The 16,622-nt window shown below is 34.1% G+C and overlaps 1 protein-coding gene and 1 long non-coding RNA gene across 2 annotated transcripts; one reads left to right on the top strand and one right to left on the bottom strand.

The window, feature by feature from the left end:
* Window positions 1-2,456: 2,456 nt before the first annotated feature.
* On the bottom strand, window positions 2,457-5,927 carry LOC120068243. Its single transcript, XR_005479133.1, has 4 exons — window positions 4,417-5,927; window positions 3,510-4,271; window positions 3,352-3,421; window positions 2,457-2,648 (listed from the first exon to the last, which is right to left on the bottom strand). It is a non-coding gene; the product is annotated as an uncharacterized LOC120068243 (long non-coding RNA).
* A 4,036-nt stretch (window positions 5,928-9,963) lies between these two features.
* On the top strand, window positions 9,964-16,378 carry LOC120092554 (chloride conductance regulatory protein ICln). Its single transcript, XM_039050674.1, has 7 exons — window positions 9,964-10,198; window positions 11,989-12,112; window positions 15,221-15,344; window positions 15,434-15,493; window positions 15,578-15,634; window positions 15,718-15,824; window positions 15,945-16,378. The coding sequence occupies exons 1-7, from the start codon at window positions 10,032-10,034 to the stop codon at window positions 16,014-16,016; spliced, it is 711 nt and encodes a 236-aa protein (XP_038906602.1). The 5' UTR covers window positions 9,964-10,031; the 3' UTR covers window positions 16,017-16,378.
* The last annotated feature ends 244 nt before the right edge of the window (window positions 16,379-16,622 follow it).

The following is a 16,622-nucleotide window of genomic DNA, read 5'->3' as shown; positions in this document are numbered from 1 at the left end:
AAACCTTCAGCATTTTCTTGCCAATTTTCCAACCTCCCCTCAATAAAGAGGTAAGGCCTATATTTATAGAGGTTTCTCATGGGACTTTATATAGACTTGGGCCCAATTGTTGTTGGGCCCCAATATTGGGCTTGAATCCAATATTCAATTTTGTCCAAAATTTTTATCATGGCTTGAATTAGGTTGGGTCCAAGCAACTTTAATTACTCGGCCCAATCTAATTTATAATTTTCACAATGGGTCCGAGTTTTTCATTGGAATGATGTGGCAAATTTTAATTGACCGTAATTTCTCATTCAACACCATAATCAAATTAAATTCTAAGCTTAGATCCTACCTCCAAAATTACAAGTCAACCTATGCTCCAACAATATACCAAATCACGAATTGATCAAATAAGTTTTTAATTTCCAATAGACAACACTTTAAACCTTCCAATCAAAAATTAAGTTGACGTTTAACCCAACATTCGGTAGGTGACCAAGGATCAACACAAAGACTACCAAACTTACCAAAATTCTTGCCGGAAACAGTCTCGTACCTTCTGGACAACACGCCTTTAGTCTCAAAACTTCAACTCCAACCTTTAAGATCACCATAAAAAACCATGAATTCAAACTCATCCCCAACGGGTAACCAAAATAATTCAGATTCCTACAAAAAAAAAACACCCAAAAACTCACTTAAACAATTGATCTGGCAAGTGGTGGCAATGATAAAACCAAGGTTGGGCAAAATTTAGCCGCTGACATTACTCAAATCAACGAGCTAGAATGAAAGCAATGTGGTTGGAACACACAATGCGCACGAACAGGTTCCTTAGCGATCAACTGGCGACTGAAAGGAAGGCGAGCAACGACTGCTGGCTAGGGTTGTGCATAGCGCAAACGAAAGAGAAGAAGGACAACAACAACTCTTTACACAAGACAGAAAAAAAAAAAAAAAAAGAAAAGAAAAAGAAAAGCTTCAGGGGAAGGGTTTCCGTGCACGTAGTCGAGGAAGAGAGAGGGAATTAAATTTTCTCTTTTCTCTCTTTTTTTTTTCCCCATAATCTCCTAACCCTAACACACACATAATTATTTTCCTTCATTCTCCTCATTTAATTCCAAATCCCTTTTCCCTCTTAAATTCCACATTCATTTATCCAATTTCCCTCAAATAAATTTCAATATTCCTAAATCTCTTTAAATATCATTTAAATTAAATAGCTTACTACCCAAATTCACTCTTAGCCTCCGATAAACAAAATAACATCCATACAATTTGAAGTAACTTAATGAACGTTCGGGCTAAAAATGATGTCGTTAGTTCAACTTAACCCAAAAAAAATAAAATTTGTAAAACACGCACAACTACTAATACTAACATGTAGTAATAGTGCACAACTAATCCACAGAGAACCTTTATTAATTGACAAAATTGAGTTTTGAAATCCAAATTAAAGGGGGGAGAGAGGGGGGAGGGATTGTTGGTTTTTAAGAAACAAAGTAAAAGTAAAACAAGAATTGATATGAAATTTTGGTAATGAGATTAATGACAGAGAGTATGAAAGAAATTATGTAAGAATTTCAATAGAAAAATGATCTTGGGGATTTATGTAGATTAACATAATTCTTTCACAGACTTAATCGATTTCATGTAACTTATTTGTTCCATAGTCCATTAAGGTTAAGCCCTAATGCCCTAGTCAACCAATTAACCTAAATTGGTCAATTAACCTTAATTTAGATCAAAGATGTTTCCTAAAGACATTCCACATCTAATTCCTAAATTGTATGCAATTCTTGGGTTTTCTCAACTATGACATTCTTGAAATACTATAGAGTTGAATCAAGAATGATTAATTTGAATGTTCTAAACTAGTCATACTTTCAAGAAAATAGGAAAAGGTTCATATTTTCATTTATGATTTCTAGTTCTTGTAACCTAATTACAATTATGCTATAGAGCCATGTAATTTTGCATACAAATCAATTAAATTTGAGTTATCAATTCATCTTAACAGATTTTTTTGAGATTAAGAGCAAGAACATTCAAGAAAAAACAAATTACAAGAGAAAATCAAATAGGAAGTCTCAAGAATTGATTAATCTAACATAATCCCCAAGAAAGAAAACTTACCTACTCATGAAGTAGCAAAATCTTCAAGAAATCCATTGAATCTTGCAAGAAAATGATACAAGAATGAAGAAATTACAAAATTCTCTCAAAATCCTGAAAATTGATCTCAAAATCATAAAAATATTCTGTAACGACCCTAGTTTCCTACTTATTTCTATGATGCTATTTCATGCATGCATAGGCTTAACCGTACATTTTCTTTTAAACCATCAAATAAAAGAGTCGGATTTTATTTAATAGTGCTCAAATGAGCAGAGATAAGAAAAAATAATTAAATAATAATAAATAAACTAAAATAAAATAAAATAAAAATTTACCGTTCGGGGTACCCTAAACCCAACTTTAAAATGAAAACAATAAAATAGTCAAATAATAAAATTAATAAATTTTGCATGAGAGTTTAAAATGCTTAACTCTTAAACTAGACTAAAAAAAAAACATGATATTAAGTGCGGAAGCAGTCAGTCGTCCTAAATGGCCAGGTCACGGATCTCTCTTGTCCTGTGTCAGTCTGTCATTACCCTTACCTGAAAAATAGGGAAAGAAAAGGATGAGTATAAAAATATACTCATTAAGCAGCCCACTACTGAGCTCACTCAGTGATCTGTTAGTCTTTCCATTGGACCAAAATGCACAAGGACATCATAGACATAGACATAGGCATAGGCATAAGGAGTGAATCCGAAGGCACGGTTTCATAAGTAGTGACACAAAGGTCACAGGCATAAACACAAGTGGTGATCCCAAAAAGGACATCATACATAAGCATAGGGTGTGGGCCCGAAGGCTCACACATGTGATGTGCATAGCCCAATAGTAACATTAACAGCCACTAAAATCTCATATGGACATAAGCATACAATCATGAATCCTGGAACTAACAGTCATTAAAATCTCAGACATAAGCATGCAATCAAGGCCATGAATCAACATCAAACTTTAACACCGTTACTCATACATCAACTTTATCATAGTTTACTCATACATCAAGCCTTATCATAGTCTACTCATATATCAACCTTAGCACATTATCCCCAGTCTACTCATGCATCAAACCTTATCACAGTATCCCAGTCTACTCATACATCCAACCTTAACAAAGTATTCTCATACGTCAACTTCAGCACAATTACCCATCTCAAATTTCATCACAGTTTACTCATACATGACATAAGAATTTTTCAGCAGACTTATCAAATCTTAGGGCAAAACCGACAGTAAACCACTTACCTCGGGATAACAAACTATCCCAAAACAAACTCTTACTCCGCTTGGAAACTTCCTTCATTGCCACATGTTCCTGAAATCACAAATTCCATGGGTGAAGGTTAGCTTAGGCCTAAGAATCCCAAAAGACAATGGGTTGCTAAAAGGGAACCGAAACTTACCCCGAACAGAAGAATAAGGCGGAACCAACTATGATTCGACAACAATCGGCACTGCCCGCATTAGAACTGGTGAACAACGCTTGGGTTAGGCCAGCGACTGGCGACTCGGCGCACGACGTGGCTGGTTGGAGGTCTAACGCGTGGTAGATGAATAGATCTGTATGCCTTCTGGTGTTCGATCGATGGCGGCTTTGGCTAGGCAACGCGTGGTCGACGAGAGGAGGAAGAAGAAAGGAAAAGTAAAAAGAAATCTTTTTCTTTTTTTTTTCCTTTGCATGTAACCCGAGGTCCCCAAATCACCTTTATATCCCTAATTCCCTTTTCCTTTTCCTAAATTAACCAACAACTATTTTTTTTCTTTTTCTTTCTTTTAAAAAAATGTACAAATCTTTGTGGCGTCACATGGTCTCCCCTTAATTTCTGGAAAATTTGGTTTATAATAGATGTTGGATGCAGCATTGCAACCCTGGAGTGACACTGGCCTGACGCTCATTTGCACAAAGGTGCGCACACGAATTTTTATCTTTCCATCAATGTTCGTAATGTTGTAATGCTAAAGGAGAGCGTTGCAACGCTGCCCTATCTTTCAGCATCGAGGCAAAGCCGAACATTTGTATTTTTCTAGTGTTGCAACGCTGCTCAGTGATGGTAAAATGGTAAATATCTTGACTTCTTCTAATTAGGTGATTTTCGGCTCATTTTTGCTCCTTTTAACTCCAAACTTCTTCTAATTGCTCGAAAGTGCTACTGGGACTATTTTACCTATAAAATTGACATATTAAGCAAATTAATAGTATAAAATTGAGGGATTTAACATGAAAAATATAGTTATTTTTAATACCTATCAATGAAAATTACATTAAAATTTGGGGTGTTACAAAATAGATTTAACCTCACATAAACTCACCTTTTCGACTTTTCTCTCATTTTATTCTCCAGGCCAAATCCTAAATGCTTTTCTTTCTCACTCTTTTTTTAGAAGATTCTTTTTCGATCAATCTACATGTTCTTATTTTGGTCTTTTTTGTCTTGTCCTCTAATTCAAACACATCAACATGAACTTCAATATTAGGTGTTATAATACAATCAACGAATTTTTCACAAAGTATGTCATCTTGAACTTTATCACTCTCTACCACAATAATAAGCGTACTTTCAATAGATAGTCAAACCTTTTTCAAATTTTGGTCTCGCAAATTCAACTCATGAGTCAATTTAGATATGTAATCAACGACTTGACATAACTTGACCAAACTACTGCAAAAAGTCTTCGAAAAAAATTCATAACAAGATAATAAGATGAAAAAAAAATAGACCTCCAAACACTCAATTCACTAGACTGTTCACTCAAGAATACTTCTATTTGCACACAAAAAATAGGCTATCTGAGAAAGTGACTAAATTATGTATTGTATAGGTTTAGTGGAACAAGAAATTCTTGAAACAGAGAGTTAATTAATACAAGCAAGATAAGATAATTATGAAAATACCACAAAAAGAACAAGAAAACAATGAAAGGCTCAAACAAATAAGGGAAGACACAAAGCAATTTTCAAATAAAACTGAATACAAAAGTAGAATTGCAAATAAAGGGATCTTTGACTAAATGCTCTTCTTAACAATTTAAGATAAGAGGTTGATATAAATTTTTGTTGAAGGACATGTAATCAAATTCAGTCATTTGCATTGAGAAAGAAAACGAATGATAAAAAGAAAGCTCAACAATTTTCAGATTTGAATAGTTTTCAGCAATTAATGATAGGAAGTTGAAAATACACTCTTGGACATGCAATTAATTTTAGAATTGACAGAAAATAGATAGACTTAATATAATAACTCAACTGTACCAAACTGATTCAAATATCAAAAATCAAACATACAATTTGTATAAATAATTGCAAGACAAATTCTAATTTTTTTCCCACATTTTTTTAAGATCTAAATTTGATCAATAAGATGGAAATAAGGTAAAAAGATGAAGAACGATGGATGAAAAGGCAATAACGAAATCAATGGACGAAATTGAAAGCTAAAATTAAAATGCAAAAAAATAAAAAAAGAAATATAGAATCAATTTTGGAGCAGGCCAAAAAAATGCAACCTATGCTCTGATATCAAATGATAGGACAATTCTAATCCTCAGCCTAAAGATCCAAGCTATTGTGAAGCAAGAACCTTTGAATCCAATAAATTAGTACCTCCTTATATGAATTTAGATCAACCAAGAGAAAATGTTAAAATTAGATTGCCTCTTAGATCAAAGATATAGAAGCAAGATTCAAAATCTTGTTCTAAATTGAGTCACTCCATAACCGAACTTGATAAAGGTTAGATTGAATGAGTCACATGCATTCTATCACAAGAATTGCGAATCCTAAGAAAAATTCTCAATTTGAGATTTCAAATTTTCATTCATAAAAAATTCGATTATGTTTCTCTTGCAAATGAAAGATAGAAGGCTTTATATAGCCTAATTCTAATCTATTTAATACGATAAATAAAAGTCAAAATAAAGCATTAAAGTCTCCTATTAACCTCCCTCTTCCAACCACCGTCCTTTAATACACCTTCATTGTTACCGAGACTTAAATTTAACACTTAAAAAACTATAATTTATGGAAATCAGGTCCGTTCCATATCAACTTTTGAAGTGTTTAATTAAAAAAAAATGTCTTTTTCGAAAAGTTGGAGTGTTTGGCAACCACTCAAAATAGTTTTTGAAAAAATGAGTTTATGAAATAAGTTGGTTTAGGACAAACATTTGAAATCAACTTTTATAAAAATGATTTTCAAATGTTTAATGATTAATCTTTGCTCAATTTGTATAATTATGAAAAGTTACCAAAATGCCCTCAAAAATCATATACCTCAATTCTTCATGTAGCTATTATTTCTCTCAATCGACCAACTCTGACCATTGTGCTAGTCAACTCTGGTCACTATCGTTGTCGCCTACTTGCGACAACCACTACTGGAAACCAACTTTGGCCACCACCACTAACTTCATCAGTGACCACCCTAGATGACCAACTCCAGGGACCATTATTTACCTTTTTATTTTTATCAAATAAATTTTTGTCTTTTTTATTTTTTTTTCAAGCATTTGATCATTTATATCATTAGTATATGGACAGAAAATGCTAGTATCTGGTTTAAAAAATATTTGAACCTTCAAAAGTTGTGTTATTATTCTTAACCTTCAAAGTAAAAATTAAAATTAAAATTTTCACTTTTTTTCTCATATAAATACTCTCACTTTACCTCCACGGGTCCAATTCTTACACTCAACTTTTTAGCAACTAAAAAGAAACCAAAACATCAAGTTAAAGCATAAAATCCCATTAAATCCCACAATGTCACAAATCAATATATCCCCTTTTTGAAACTCAACAACATGATGAATCACCAAATACTAAAAGAGCTAACCAAAGAATATCATCTTAGATCAAGGATAACCTTTCTTAATTAATCACAACAGATAGACTAGTTTGAACTGCAAAAATGATCAACAAAATCTTCATCGCTTCAAATTTGGCCATGCATGTGTTTTGTTTCTTTCTCCTCCCACTGGTTGTCATTATGATCCAAATTCTCAATAACTTATCTCTCCTTTTGTATATTAAACTCAAACAACGTATTAACATACATTCAACTACTAATGTATAGTCTCGTTAAAACATTTAAGTTATAAGGTCCTTTGATGGTTTCATTATTCTCCTTATTCTTGCTAATTTTTATGCTCGATAATTTTCGAGAGTGGAGCATAAAAGAATGAGAGTAAGTGTGTATTGAAAAAGATAAAAGAAAGGGGAGGGAGAAATAGAGTAGTGTTAAACCTGAAATAAAGGAAATAGAAGACAATGTGATAATGAGGTGTAGATAAATAGTTTTCATTCATATGTTAATGATAGAATATTATTTTTAATCTTTATTTAAAAAAAAACATTCGGGGTAATAATGCAAATTTTCAAATTGGAGATCATTTTGGAACTAGTATTGACATTTTATATTCATATACTAACCATAGAAGTATTTCTTTTTTCAATATTTTACTAAATTTAAGGGATTGTTGACATGTTTGAACATTCAAATCTATTTTGAAATACATTACGAACAATTTTCATTTAAGATTAAAGGCAAGTGTATTTTTTAACAATCTTTTTAAAAGTTTAAGGGAGTGTTTAAGGCATTGAGTTGAGTTTTAAAGTCTAGAGTTAATATGTTGTAGTTAGGAAGTATGTTTGGAGTGGAACATTGTAAGATGGAGTTCCTCAATAAATATGTAAAATAGAGAAAGAAGGGAAGATGAAGTTCGATAAATGTGCCAACTTCAATGGTGATTATTATTGAGGTTGAGTTGTTTAACACCAACTTATTAAGTTGGCGAGCCAATACTTCTAAATATATCATTGAAACATTTAAAAGTTCCAAATATTTTTTAAACAAGTACAAATTCAAGGATACTTTTGAAAATTTTGTATGGATGGCCCATTTTGAGGGGCCCAGTTAAATTTTTTACCTAAGATTTGAAATCAAATGAAAAATGGTTTTTTGCTTGCGTAGACAACTTTTGAAATTACCAATTGATGTGAAACACGCTCGATGGCATGTTACTCGACAATCAGTCTCCTTCATTCCTCGCCTCCCATTCCTTCTTCTTGCTCATTCATGTCATCCATGTCATCCATGTCATGTTTGTCTAATAACACTTGACTATTTTAAATGAATTTTAATTGTCAGACCGAAAAAAAGTATATATTTTGGGTCAGGTTTCTCTCTCTTGTCTCTTGTTTCTGTGTTCGTGTATTCTTGTTGACATTAAAATTTTAGTATATTCGTTATAATGTTTCTTGGACACTTATGAATATCTAAGGTCTAGTATGATCCAGCTCTAAAAGGAGAAATTCAACACCAATATCGTTGATTAGCATACTGGAGGAGATTCATAATCCAATTTATATTTTACCCTCATTATAACGTTGAACTCCGAATAAGTCACTTTTGTAAGTTCATATAATCAATCTCTTGATTCAATATACTTTAATGTGCTTGACACTATGATACCCCTCAAATAACCTCCATCATGGCATTGTTCCTTATCATCCCACAAATCATCATATCGCATGATTAGTTGTTTTTTTTTGTCCATCGTTCAAAAAAATAATACAAAAAAAAGCACAGTTAAAAATTTTCAATTCTATTAAAAATACCGCTCTTGTTTCTTCCTTTCGCCACTTAATCCTATCTCATACTCAAAAATCTTATTAATGTTTCTATCATTTCTTCCTCTTGCCTCTCTCTCGTGCCACTCTAAGCTACTCACTCATGAATATAATAGCACATCGCACGTAAACCACCGTTTTATATTGGTTATGTGATACACATCTCATACAACGTAAACCAATAAGAAATAAACACAATGAAGGTGTACATTTACCTACTTGACGTGTGAAACTGCTTGTATATGATAATTCAAAAACCTTTGTAACGTTACATTGTTTATTTATTTATTTTTTTGGATACTTTGCAACTCACTAGTTATGATTTTTTTTTTTTAAATAACTTACGGTGAACATGAGGTGTTTATCTTTCATTTTCCATTTTACATTGTGTTCTTCATCTTAAGGAGACTTAGCTTGCAAAACACTTTTCTTTAAATTGATTTTGAAAGAATGGTATACTTTGTGTTTTTGTTTTTTTGTTTCCATTAGATTAAAATTTTGTACAACACACATCAATTAGCAAAGAATTGGTCGGAAGGGTTGTATTAGACAAGGAACCGGAGGAAGAAACATGAGGCGAGAAGAAGGAACAAGACCAATTGTCGAGTGATAGGCCATCAACCGTGTTTTTGGATCTAATTGGTAATTTCATATACTTCTGAAATGATTATTTTTCATTTGATTTCAAATAGTGGGCCAGATTTAGTTGGACCCTTGAAAATGGATCGTACATACAAATTTATATGTAGTTTTAAGATTTTATCTTATATCATGAAAATGGGAGTTTTTTTTTTTTTTTTTTTATTATTATTTTTTTATTGATGACCCTTTCACAAGTACCTTTAACGGGATGTTACTAAAAACGTTAGGAGCTATTTGGGGTGCTGATATAGGATGCAGAGAGTTTTGATGTCTGAGGAGTTCTGATTGAATATGTTCAAACACTAAGATGACGATACACGAAAGGAAAATGACTGTGAGATACAAAACATGTTCCGAAAATAGACCCATAAATAATTAAAATTGATGTGATAGGATAATGAGTTCTAAACACTAAGATGATATAAGATATGAGGATATACCATCCCATGTTAGACCCAAACAATTCCTGTGTTTTGACGGAAGTATAAAGTTAAATTAAAAAAAAAAATTGAGATAGGGTAAAAAAAGAAAGGAAGGAAAAGGTTAATCGAAAAAAGGCGTCTGGTAGAAAGGGTAAAGAGGGTTTTAGAGAATCGCAAACTCCTAATTTCAGTGTTCAAGAGATAGAGAGAGTTGAAGAATTAGGGTTTTAGAGAGAATGACAATGGGACTAAGGCCTTACACCGAGAGGACGGGTCATGGCTTGGGATTACCAGCTTTCGACGTTAATCAAGGCGAGGTTCTCATGCACATAATGCCTGCCGTCGGCATCGTATTCGATAATCGGCCTCCCGAGTTTCCTGGCACTCTCTACATCTCCTCCAGGTACCTTCTCTCTTTTCTCTCTCTCTGTTTTAGTGTTTCATCCATTGATACGTGGGGGAAATTGTAAGAAAATTTTGGGAATTGGGACTTCTTTTGTGTGGGGGGAGCTTGTATTTTATTTTATTTTATTTTTAAGTTGATTTTCTGTCAAGCGAGGGGAGGGGTGTATTGTGTTTTTCTTTTGTAAATGAAGGCCGTTTCTGAATCTTGGGATGAAGTGAATAGCGTACTGAATTTTGAAATGATTGCTTGTGAGAATTTGATTGATGATGGGAGTATGAGAAAGTTTAGAGGATTCGGAGAACCCCTGAGCTAAAGAAAATTGACACAAAAGGGGAAATTAAGAATAAATATTAAAAAATTGCCAAAAGGGTAAATGCCATGGAAATTGTTGATTGCAGTTGAAACGGGGGGGAAAGAGGTACATTCCCTTGATGCCATCGTTTAAGGCTCAGAAAAGTATGATTGCTTATCTAACCTGTATTATATGCTTCCATTCTTAGTGAGAGGTCTTCATTTTCAACACGTGGCTTTCCCTCATAAGTCAACATGACAGTGTCTTCTTTTTCAATGATTTTTTGGTTATTTCTTTAGATTTAATGTTAGAGCTTGCAGTTAGCTGCTATATAGGCTTGCAATTGGGAAATTAGATAGAAAGGACCTCTACAAAATGTAGCTAGAGCCTAGAGGGGAACAAGATATCTGTGAGTTTGTCCATACTTCTTTGCAATGTGTGTTCGAACCTTTGAGTTCTCTGTAAACTCTTTTGTAGTTATCATATACCATGTTTAAGTTAAAGCCAATTAAATGAACTTTTTGTACCCTCATTGGCTTTTTTGCCAATTCCTTATGACCCTCTTTTGGATTCTTTGTTTCTTGTACTATGTCCCTTTTAAGAAAGGATAATTTGAAGAACCATTTTTCTTATTATTTTTGTTTTGTTATACTTTTGTTTTTGACGGATAAGCTGATTGTTCCCAGCATTTCTTTCCATGGGAAATTTGTATTTCTTGAGATCGTGCCTACTATAAAATGCATGTTTGCTGGTTCTCTCCTTCTGTAGTGGGCATTTGCATATGCTTATTGTATCAAATGGAAGTTCCATGAAAGTTTCTTGGTTGTTTTTATCATATGTATATTGTGTAGACAACTTATATGTTCATTTCATAGTAAACTTATGATTGAGAACTTTCCTTCAGCTCTCCCTTTCCCCTTGGAGGATAAGGGAAATTTTATCTTTTTATTTTTTTTAGATGATAATTATAATAATTATTTTTTTAAATGCTTTGTGGGGACTAGAGTATTTGGCTAGAGAGAAACATTTCGATTGTTAGAGGGCTGAAGAGATCTTAGAGGAAGGGGTGTGTGTGTGTGTTCTTGGACCTTTGTTTTTTGTTTTAATATACATTAGTGTCCAGGTTAGTTTATGCGCATCTCAACTAATCTCACAAGACAGTTCACTTGACCCTATAACATTTGGGTGTCAAGGAAACTCGTAGAATATTAAATCCTAGGTAAGTGGCTACCATAGATTGAACCTATTCCCTCTTAGTCTCTTATCAAATCCATGCCCTTTATTTACCACTAGACCAACCCATGATGGTTTCTTTCTTCTTCTTCTTCTTCTTTTTTTTTTTTTTTTTTTCTTCTTCTTCTTCCTCCAATATGAAAGCTCAGTTTCTAACTATATATATGTCTTAATGTCTACTATTTAAATGAACATGTACTACAAAAAAAAAAATCTAATGGACTAACTTTTTGACTCAGTGAGAAATTGAACATGTTTGTAGGCAAGTGGTTTGGTTGAGTGATGTGGACATGGAAAAAGGTTATGCAGTTGATTTTCTATCAATGTCATTGCATGCAGTTTCAACAGACCCAGAGGCCTATCCATCTCCTTGTTTGTATGTTCAGGTATTTAATTGTGCAGTTTTACATATTTATATTTTCGTTTCCTATAAAAAAAACATGTGCAGTTTTACAGTATTGCTCATTAATGTTGTATAGTTAAACAGACTCATGATGTCATTGTTTTTGGTTTGAACTTCTAGTTTTCTTTTGGTTAGTATCCTCACGTCATCTTATACAAAGCCTACTGAAACTATTTGGTGGTTTTGTTAACTTTGAGACATAAGATTTTCTGTGTAGCATAACTTTAGCTGCTGAAGAAAGATCATTGCTATAAATTATATGTTATGACAACAATGAAATAAATGTGAGGTTAGAATGGTATTTTTTGAGTTCAACAACGTCTAGTGGTGGAGATTTGAACCTTTGACCTTTTGGTCAAGAGCACATTCCTTAACCAATTGAAGTATACTTAGATTGGTGATTAAAATACTATTTTAGCCCCAAAATTTCCATCCTTATTTCATTTTAGCTCCTACATTTTTTATTGTCCAATTTACACCTATTAAATAGTTCCCACTATTTGTTTGAGGTTAATTTCCATCGAACTTAGCAGTGGAAAAAGAAAAAAACAGGAGGGCACAATGTGAATATCTTATCCAAATTTCTAGAGGAAAGGTCTAATGAGGAGGATTCATTAGCAAAAAAGAGGATGGATTGAGTTCAAGTTATTAGGTGTCTTATGTAATAAGAATTATGACTTAGTAGAGGTAGAGTGTAATAAGAATTATGACTTAGTAGAGGTAGAGTTGCACATATATTGATGGGGAACAATTATGGATATTAGGGACTAGGGAGATTAGTTTCATGAGGGTGATGTTGCCAAGAAGATGCAAGAACCAAACTCTAAAGAAGAATCACCAATTGAAGAGCAAAGGCAGAAAGATGGAATCCCCATCTTAAAGACTACTAGTTGATGAGTGTAGAAGCTCACATGAGTGAAGAAAGAAGATCCTATGGATCTGGAAGTGGGATGCAAAAATTGAAGAGAAGGAATCAGGTCATTGGGCGATCAAATAGAAATTACTAATTAAGAAGGCTCGTTTATCTTAGAGAGGGAATTAATGTATGCTATTTGAGAACCTTGCAACAAAGTAATTTATTTCTGGTAAAGATGATGTTTGAGGCTATTAGGGTTGAATTTTGTAGAGATACAGTTGACAGTTGCTTGTTATGTGGTTGGAGACAAAGACATGGTGGAGGCAAAGCTTCTTCAGGTGCAAATTTCACACAGGTTTGAAGGTTACACACTTAGGGCCTCTCAAGCTGTGGAATTTCAAAACTATTGTGTTGGTCAAAACTGAAGAATTTTGAGACTTTGACCAACTCAAAGAAAAAATGTGGGTCGTGAGTGTGTAGGCCTATAACTGAAGCGAAATATAAGGTTTATGATTGTGTGGCCTCCTATTATTCACACCTACGAACGAAGGGGTAGGAAAGGGAATTCACCTTTGATCCTGAGCTGAGAATCGTACATTCCATTACAAAGGAGGTGGGGACCAGTGAAAGGGTTTATGTAGGGGTTTGACTCTAGGGAGGGTGTGAACTGTTTGGCTGAAGGCTGAAGGCTGAAGGCTGAAGGCTGGGGTTTGGAGACACTCTTGAATGTGCTGGGGAGTAGTTTATTTCCGTACTTCATATTTTCCCTATAGTTCAATTGCTCTTGAGACATTGTGACTTGTCCCCTTTCTTTGTCTTGGTCAGAATTATCAATATATTTCAACAGGGAAGTGCCTCCCTTCTCTAGTTCTTGTTAGGTTTTTACTGAGTTCACGGAATGTAGATACCTAACAGTGATACCCAATTTCAACTGGAGCAATTATCAAGGGCTGGTTGGATAGCAACGAAAAGTTAAAATACCACCTGTGGGATTTTTTAAGAGCAAACTGTTAAAATCTAAGTACAAATTGGAACCAATATATTCAGATTTTCCAATCTGGTTGTTAAGGTGGTAGGGGTTTTTCCATTTTGCTGTGTTAATGGAAGCCAATGGGGTAGGATTGTGGGAGCCTTCTTGGTGAATGAATTTGGGACTTGGGGGGTTAGGTTGCCTTTATGTTTCGTGGTAGAACAATATGTTTAGTGTGCTGTTGGGATTTAAGTTGGAATTGGATAGATTTAGAGATCTTTATTTTTATTTTTTGAATATTAGTGAAAGCAAGCAATCTTTTAGTTGTTTGGGATTGAGTTTACTCGGGAGACAGGTGTAAACACTTAGATTAGGGAGCAAGGGTAGAACAATATGTTTAGTGTGCTGTTGGGATTTAACTTGGAATTGGATAGATTTGGAGATCTTTATTTTTATTTTTTGAATATTAGTGAACGCAAGAAATCTTTTAGTTTTTTGGGATTGAGTTTACTCGGGAGACAGGTGTAAACACTTAGATTAGGGAGCAAGGTTCCAAGTCAAAATATCTCCTTGAAGGTGGGAGGAGACTTGGACAACCTTCTACAATTAACCAGGTAAAACTTGGTCCCGCAGTTTAGGAAGGCTGCTTTCTTAATTATAGGAGTGTGGGACTTGTCTTCCTTGAAGAGTGGAGACTTTAGTTGTATCGTGTACTATATAAGTGTGGGAGAACTCCAACATGTGGAAGCATCCAATTCTTCAAACACTCACTCTCTCTTGTGTAAACGAGACGAGGTGGAACACAATAGCAAAGCATGCATCCATTCCACCCTCAAGTGTCCGACCCATTGAGGGTCATGCAGATATGCATCAACTCATTTCTTAGCCCCTCTGACTAGGGACTAAGAGCTGCCTTCCTTAGTATAGATTAGTCTGAATGACATTACAAGGAATTCATAGGCTCCATATCTAGTCACACTCACATCTACTCTACTCCCACACTTGCTTTGAGAAAAGCATATATCACACACACATCCACACATTTGCTTTGAGAAAAGCAGATATCATGCAGACATTTGCTTTGACATTTGCCTCGAGAAAAGCAGATATTTGGCTTCTCATATTTGCTTGTATACATGCCAACTTCAAGAAATCCAATGGAAACATTTGATAAGATTTCTTTTATCTGGTCCGTATTTTTTAAAATGACATTTACAAAAATCTTTTATTTCTCCCAACGTTTCTTTTGTTGATTGTGTTTGAAGATTGATACTGGAGATGATGAAGAGTTGGAGATTTCAGATTCAGAATGTCATGGTGAAGAGTCTGAGAATTTAGACTTAGCTGCAGTTAGAGAGATGAGGCTTGTACCTTCAAATCCTAACGAATGTATTTCTCTCCTCTTTTTTGTTTGATTGTGAAATGTTTTTGGAATGTAGAATAATACTTTTAATTTTTTATTTTACTTTTTGCTATAGTAAAAACTCTGTTCGAGGTATTCTGTCAATGTGCTGAGCTTAATCCTGAACCAACTGGAGGTTAGTTCACTTCCATAACGGACGTCAGTTTCTATTTTCATACAAGTAGTCGGTTTTTTGGTATGAACTACCTGCTTCCTTCAGATGAAGAAGAAGAGCACAACTGGTTTTTTAGTGCCGATCAGTTGGAAGGGATGCCAGGTATGGAGTCAAATAGATTGTGCAATTCTTTTACAGAACCACTTGTTAGAGATGATACAAAATTCATCTTCTGTAATATTTAGGACTTTCGGTAGCAGGAGATGACGAAGAACAATTCTCCGCTGTTCCAGTTAACTCAATTGGCCACTCAAATGGAGATCATGATCAGCTAGCTCGCACAGTGCTTCAGGTATTATCATGAACGCATATTTTATCTCGTAAACCATTTCATCAGCTAACTCGATGAACACATATTCTATTTCTTTTGTTTTTGGCCTTTTTCTGACTGCCTTTGTTACATAATATTTAGCTTCAAATCAATGATCAGCGTTTTGAGGATGCAGAAGAGATGGAACCCAAAGGCAACGGTAAGCATAGTTGAGCTTGTGCCTTAAGAAGTAGATCGCCCTCTTATGCGTCGAATTTCCTGTTGTACAACTAAACCCCTGCTGTATATGCAAATTTTGTGTTCCACATCAGACAGATTTAGCTTTTAGGTACCTAGTTTTTCTTTGTAGTTTCTACTGGCCCGCTAAATGACTTGCTAGTGTTTGAATATTTGAATCCTCATCCTGAAGTGAGTTTGGGTTATGTTGTGTTGGTTTTTCATATTTTAAGAGTAGTTTGATAAGTTTGTATTTCACTCTCTGAATTGGACTTTCTGAAATGGTTGTAACTTGTAATGGTTGTAAGTGAATTAAGAAAAGAAAAGTCTATGTTTAAGTTCCCACTTTCTGTTCCTGACATGCTCTCTCTATCTCATAGGTAGCATTATATTTTTCTGTCTTTTAATTATAATCTTAGTTACCGGTCTTTCCTTAACATATATTTGTTAGGTACCTATTTTTAAATGTCAAGGTCTCGTCCGAGATTTAATTCATTTAGACAATTTCGGGAAAATGAGTCTCAGCTGTGATTTGTGTTTTCTTGGACTGAGATTACGTAAACGATGGTGCGAAACACATTTTTTGGGGCCAACATGCATATT

The sequence above is a fragment of the Benincasa hispida genome, chromosome 12 (genome assembly GCF_009727055.1).
Source record: "Benincasa hispida cultivar B227 chromosome 12, ASM972705v1, whole genome shotgun sequence".
Classification (NCBI taxonomy): Eukaryota; Viridiplantae; Streptophyta; class Magnoliopsida; order Cucurbitales; family Cucurbitaceae; genus Benincasa; species Benincasa hispida.
Note: the sequence above shows the minus strand (reverse complement) of the source record. Positions and strands in the feature narration are given on the sequence as shown.

Bases quoted from the DNA above. Each gene is read 5' to 3' on its own strand.
- LOC120092554 (XM_039050674.1), top strand. From the start codon at position 10,032: ATGACAATGGGACTAAGGCCTTACACCGAGAGGACGGGTCATGGCTTG. The intron at 10,199-11,988 runs GTACCTTCTCTC...ACATGTTTGTAG, and splicing joins ACTCTCTACATCTCCTCCAG to GCAAGTGGTTTGGTTGAGTG. The intron at 15,494-15,577 runs GTTAGTTCACTT...TGCTTCCTTCAG, and splicing joins TAATCCTGAACCAACTGGAG to ATGAAGAAGAAGAGCACAAC.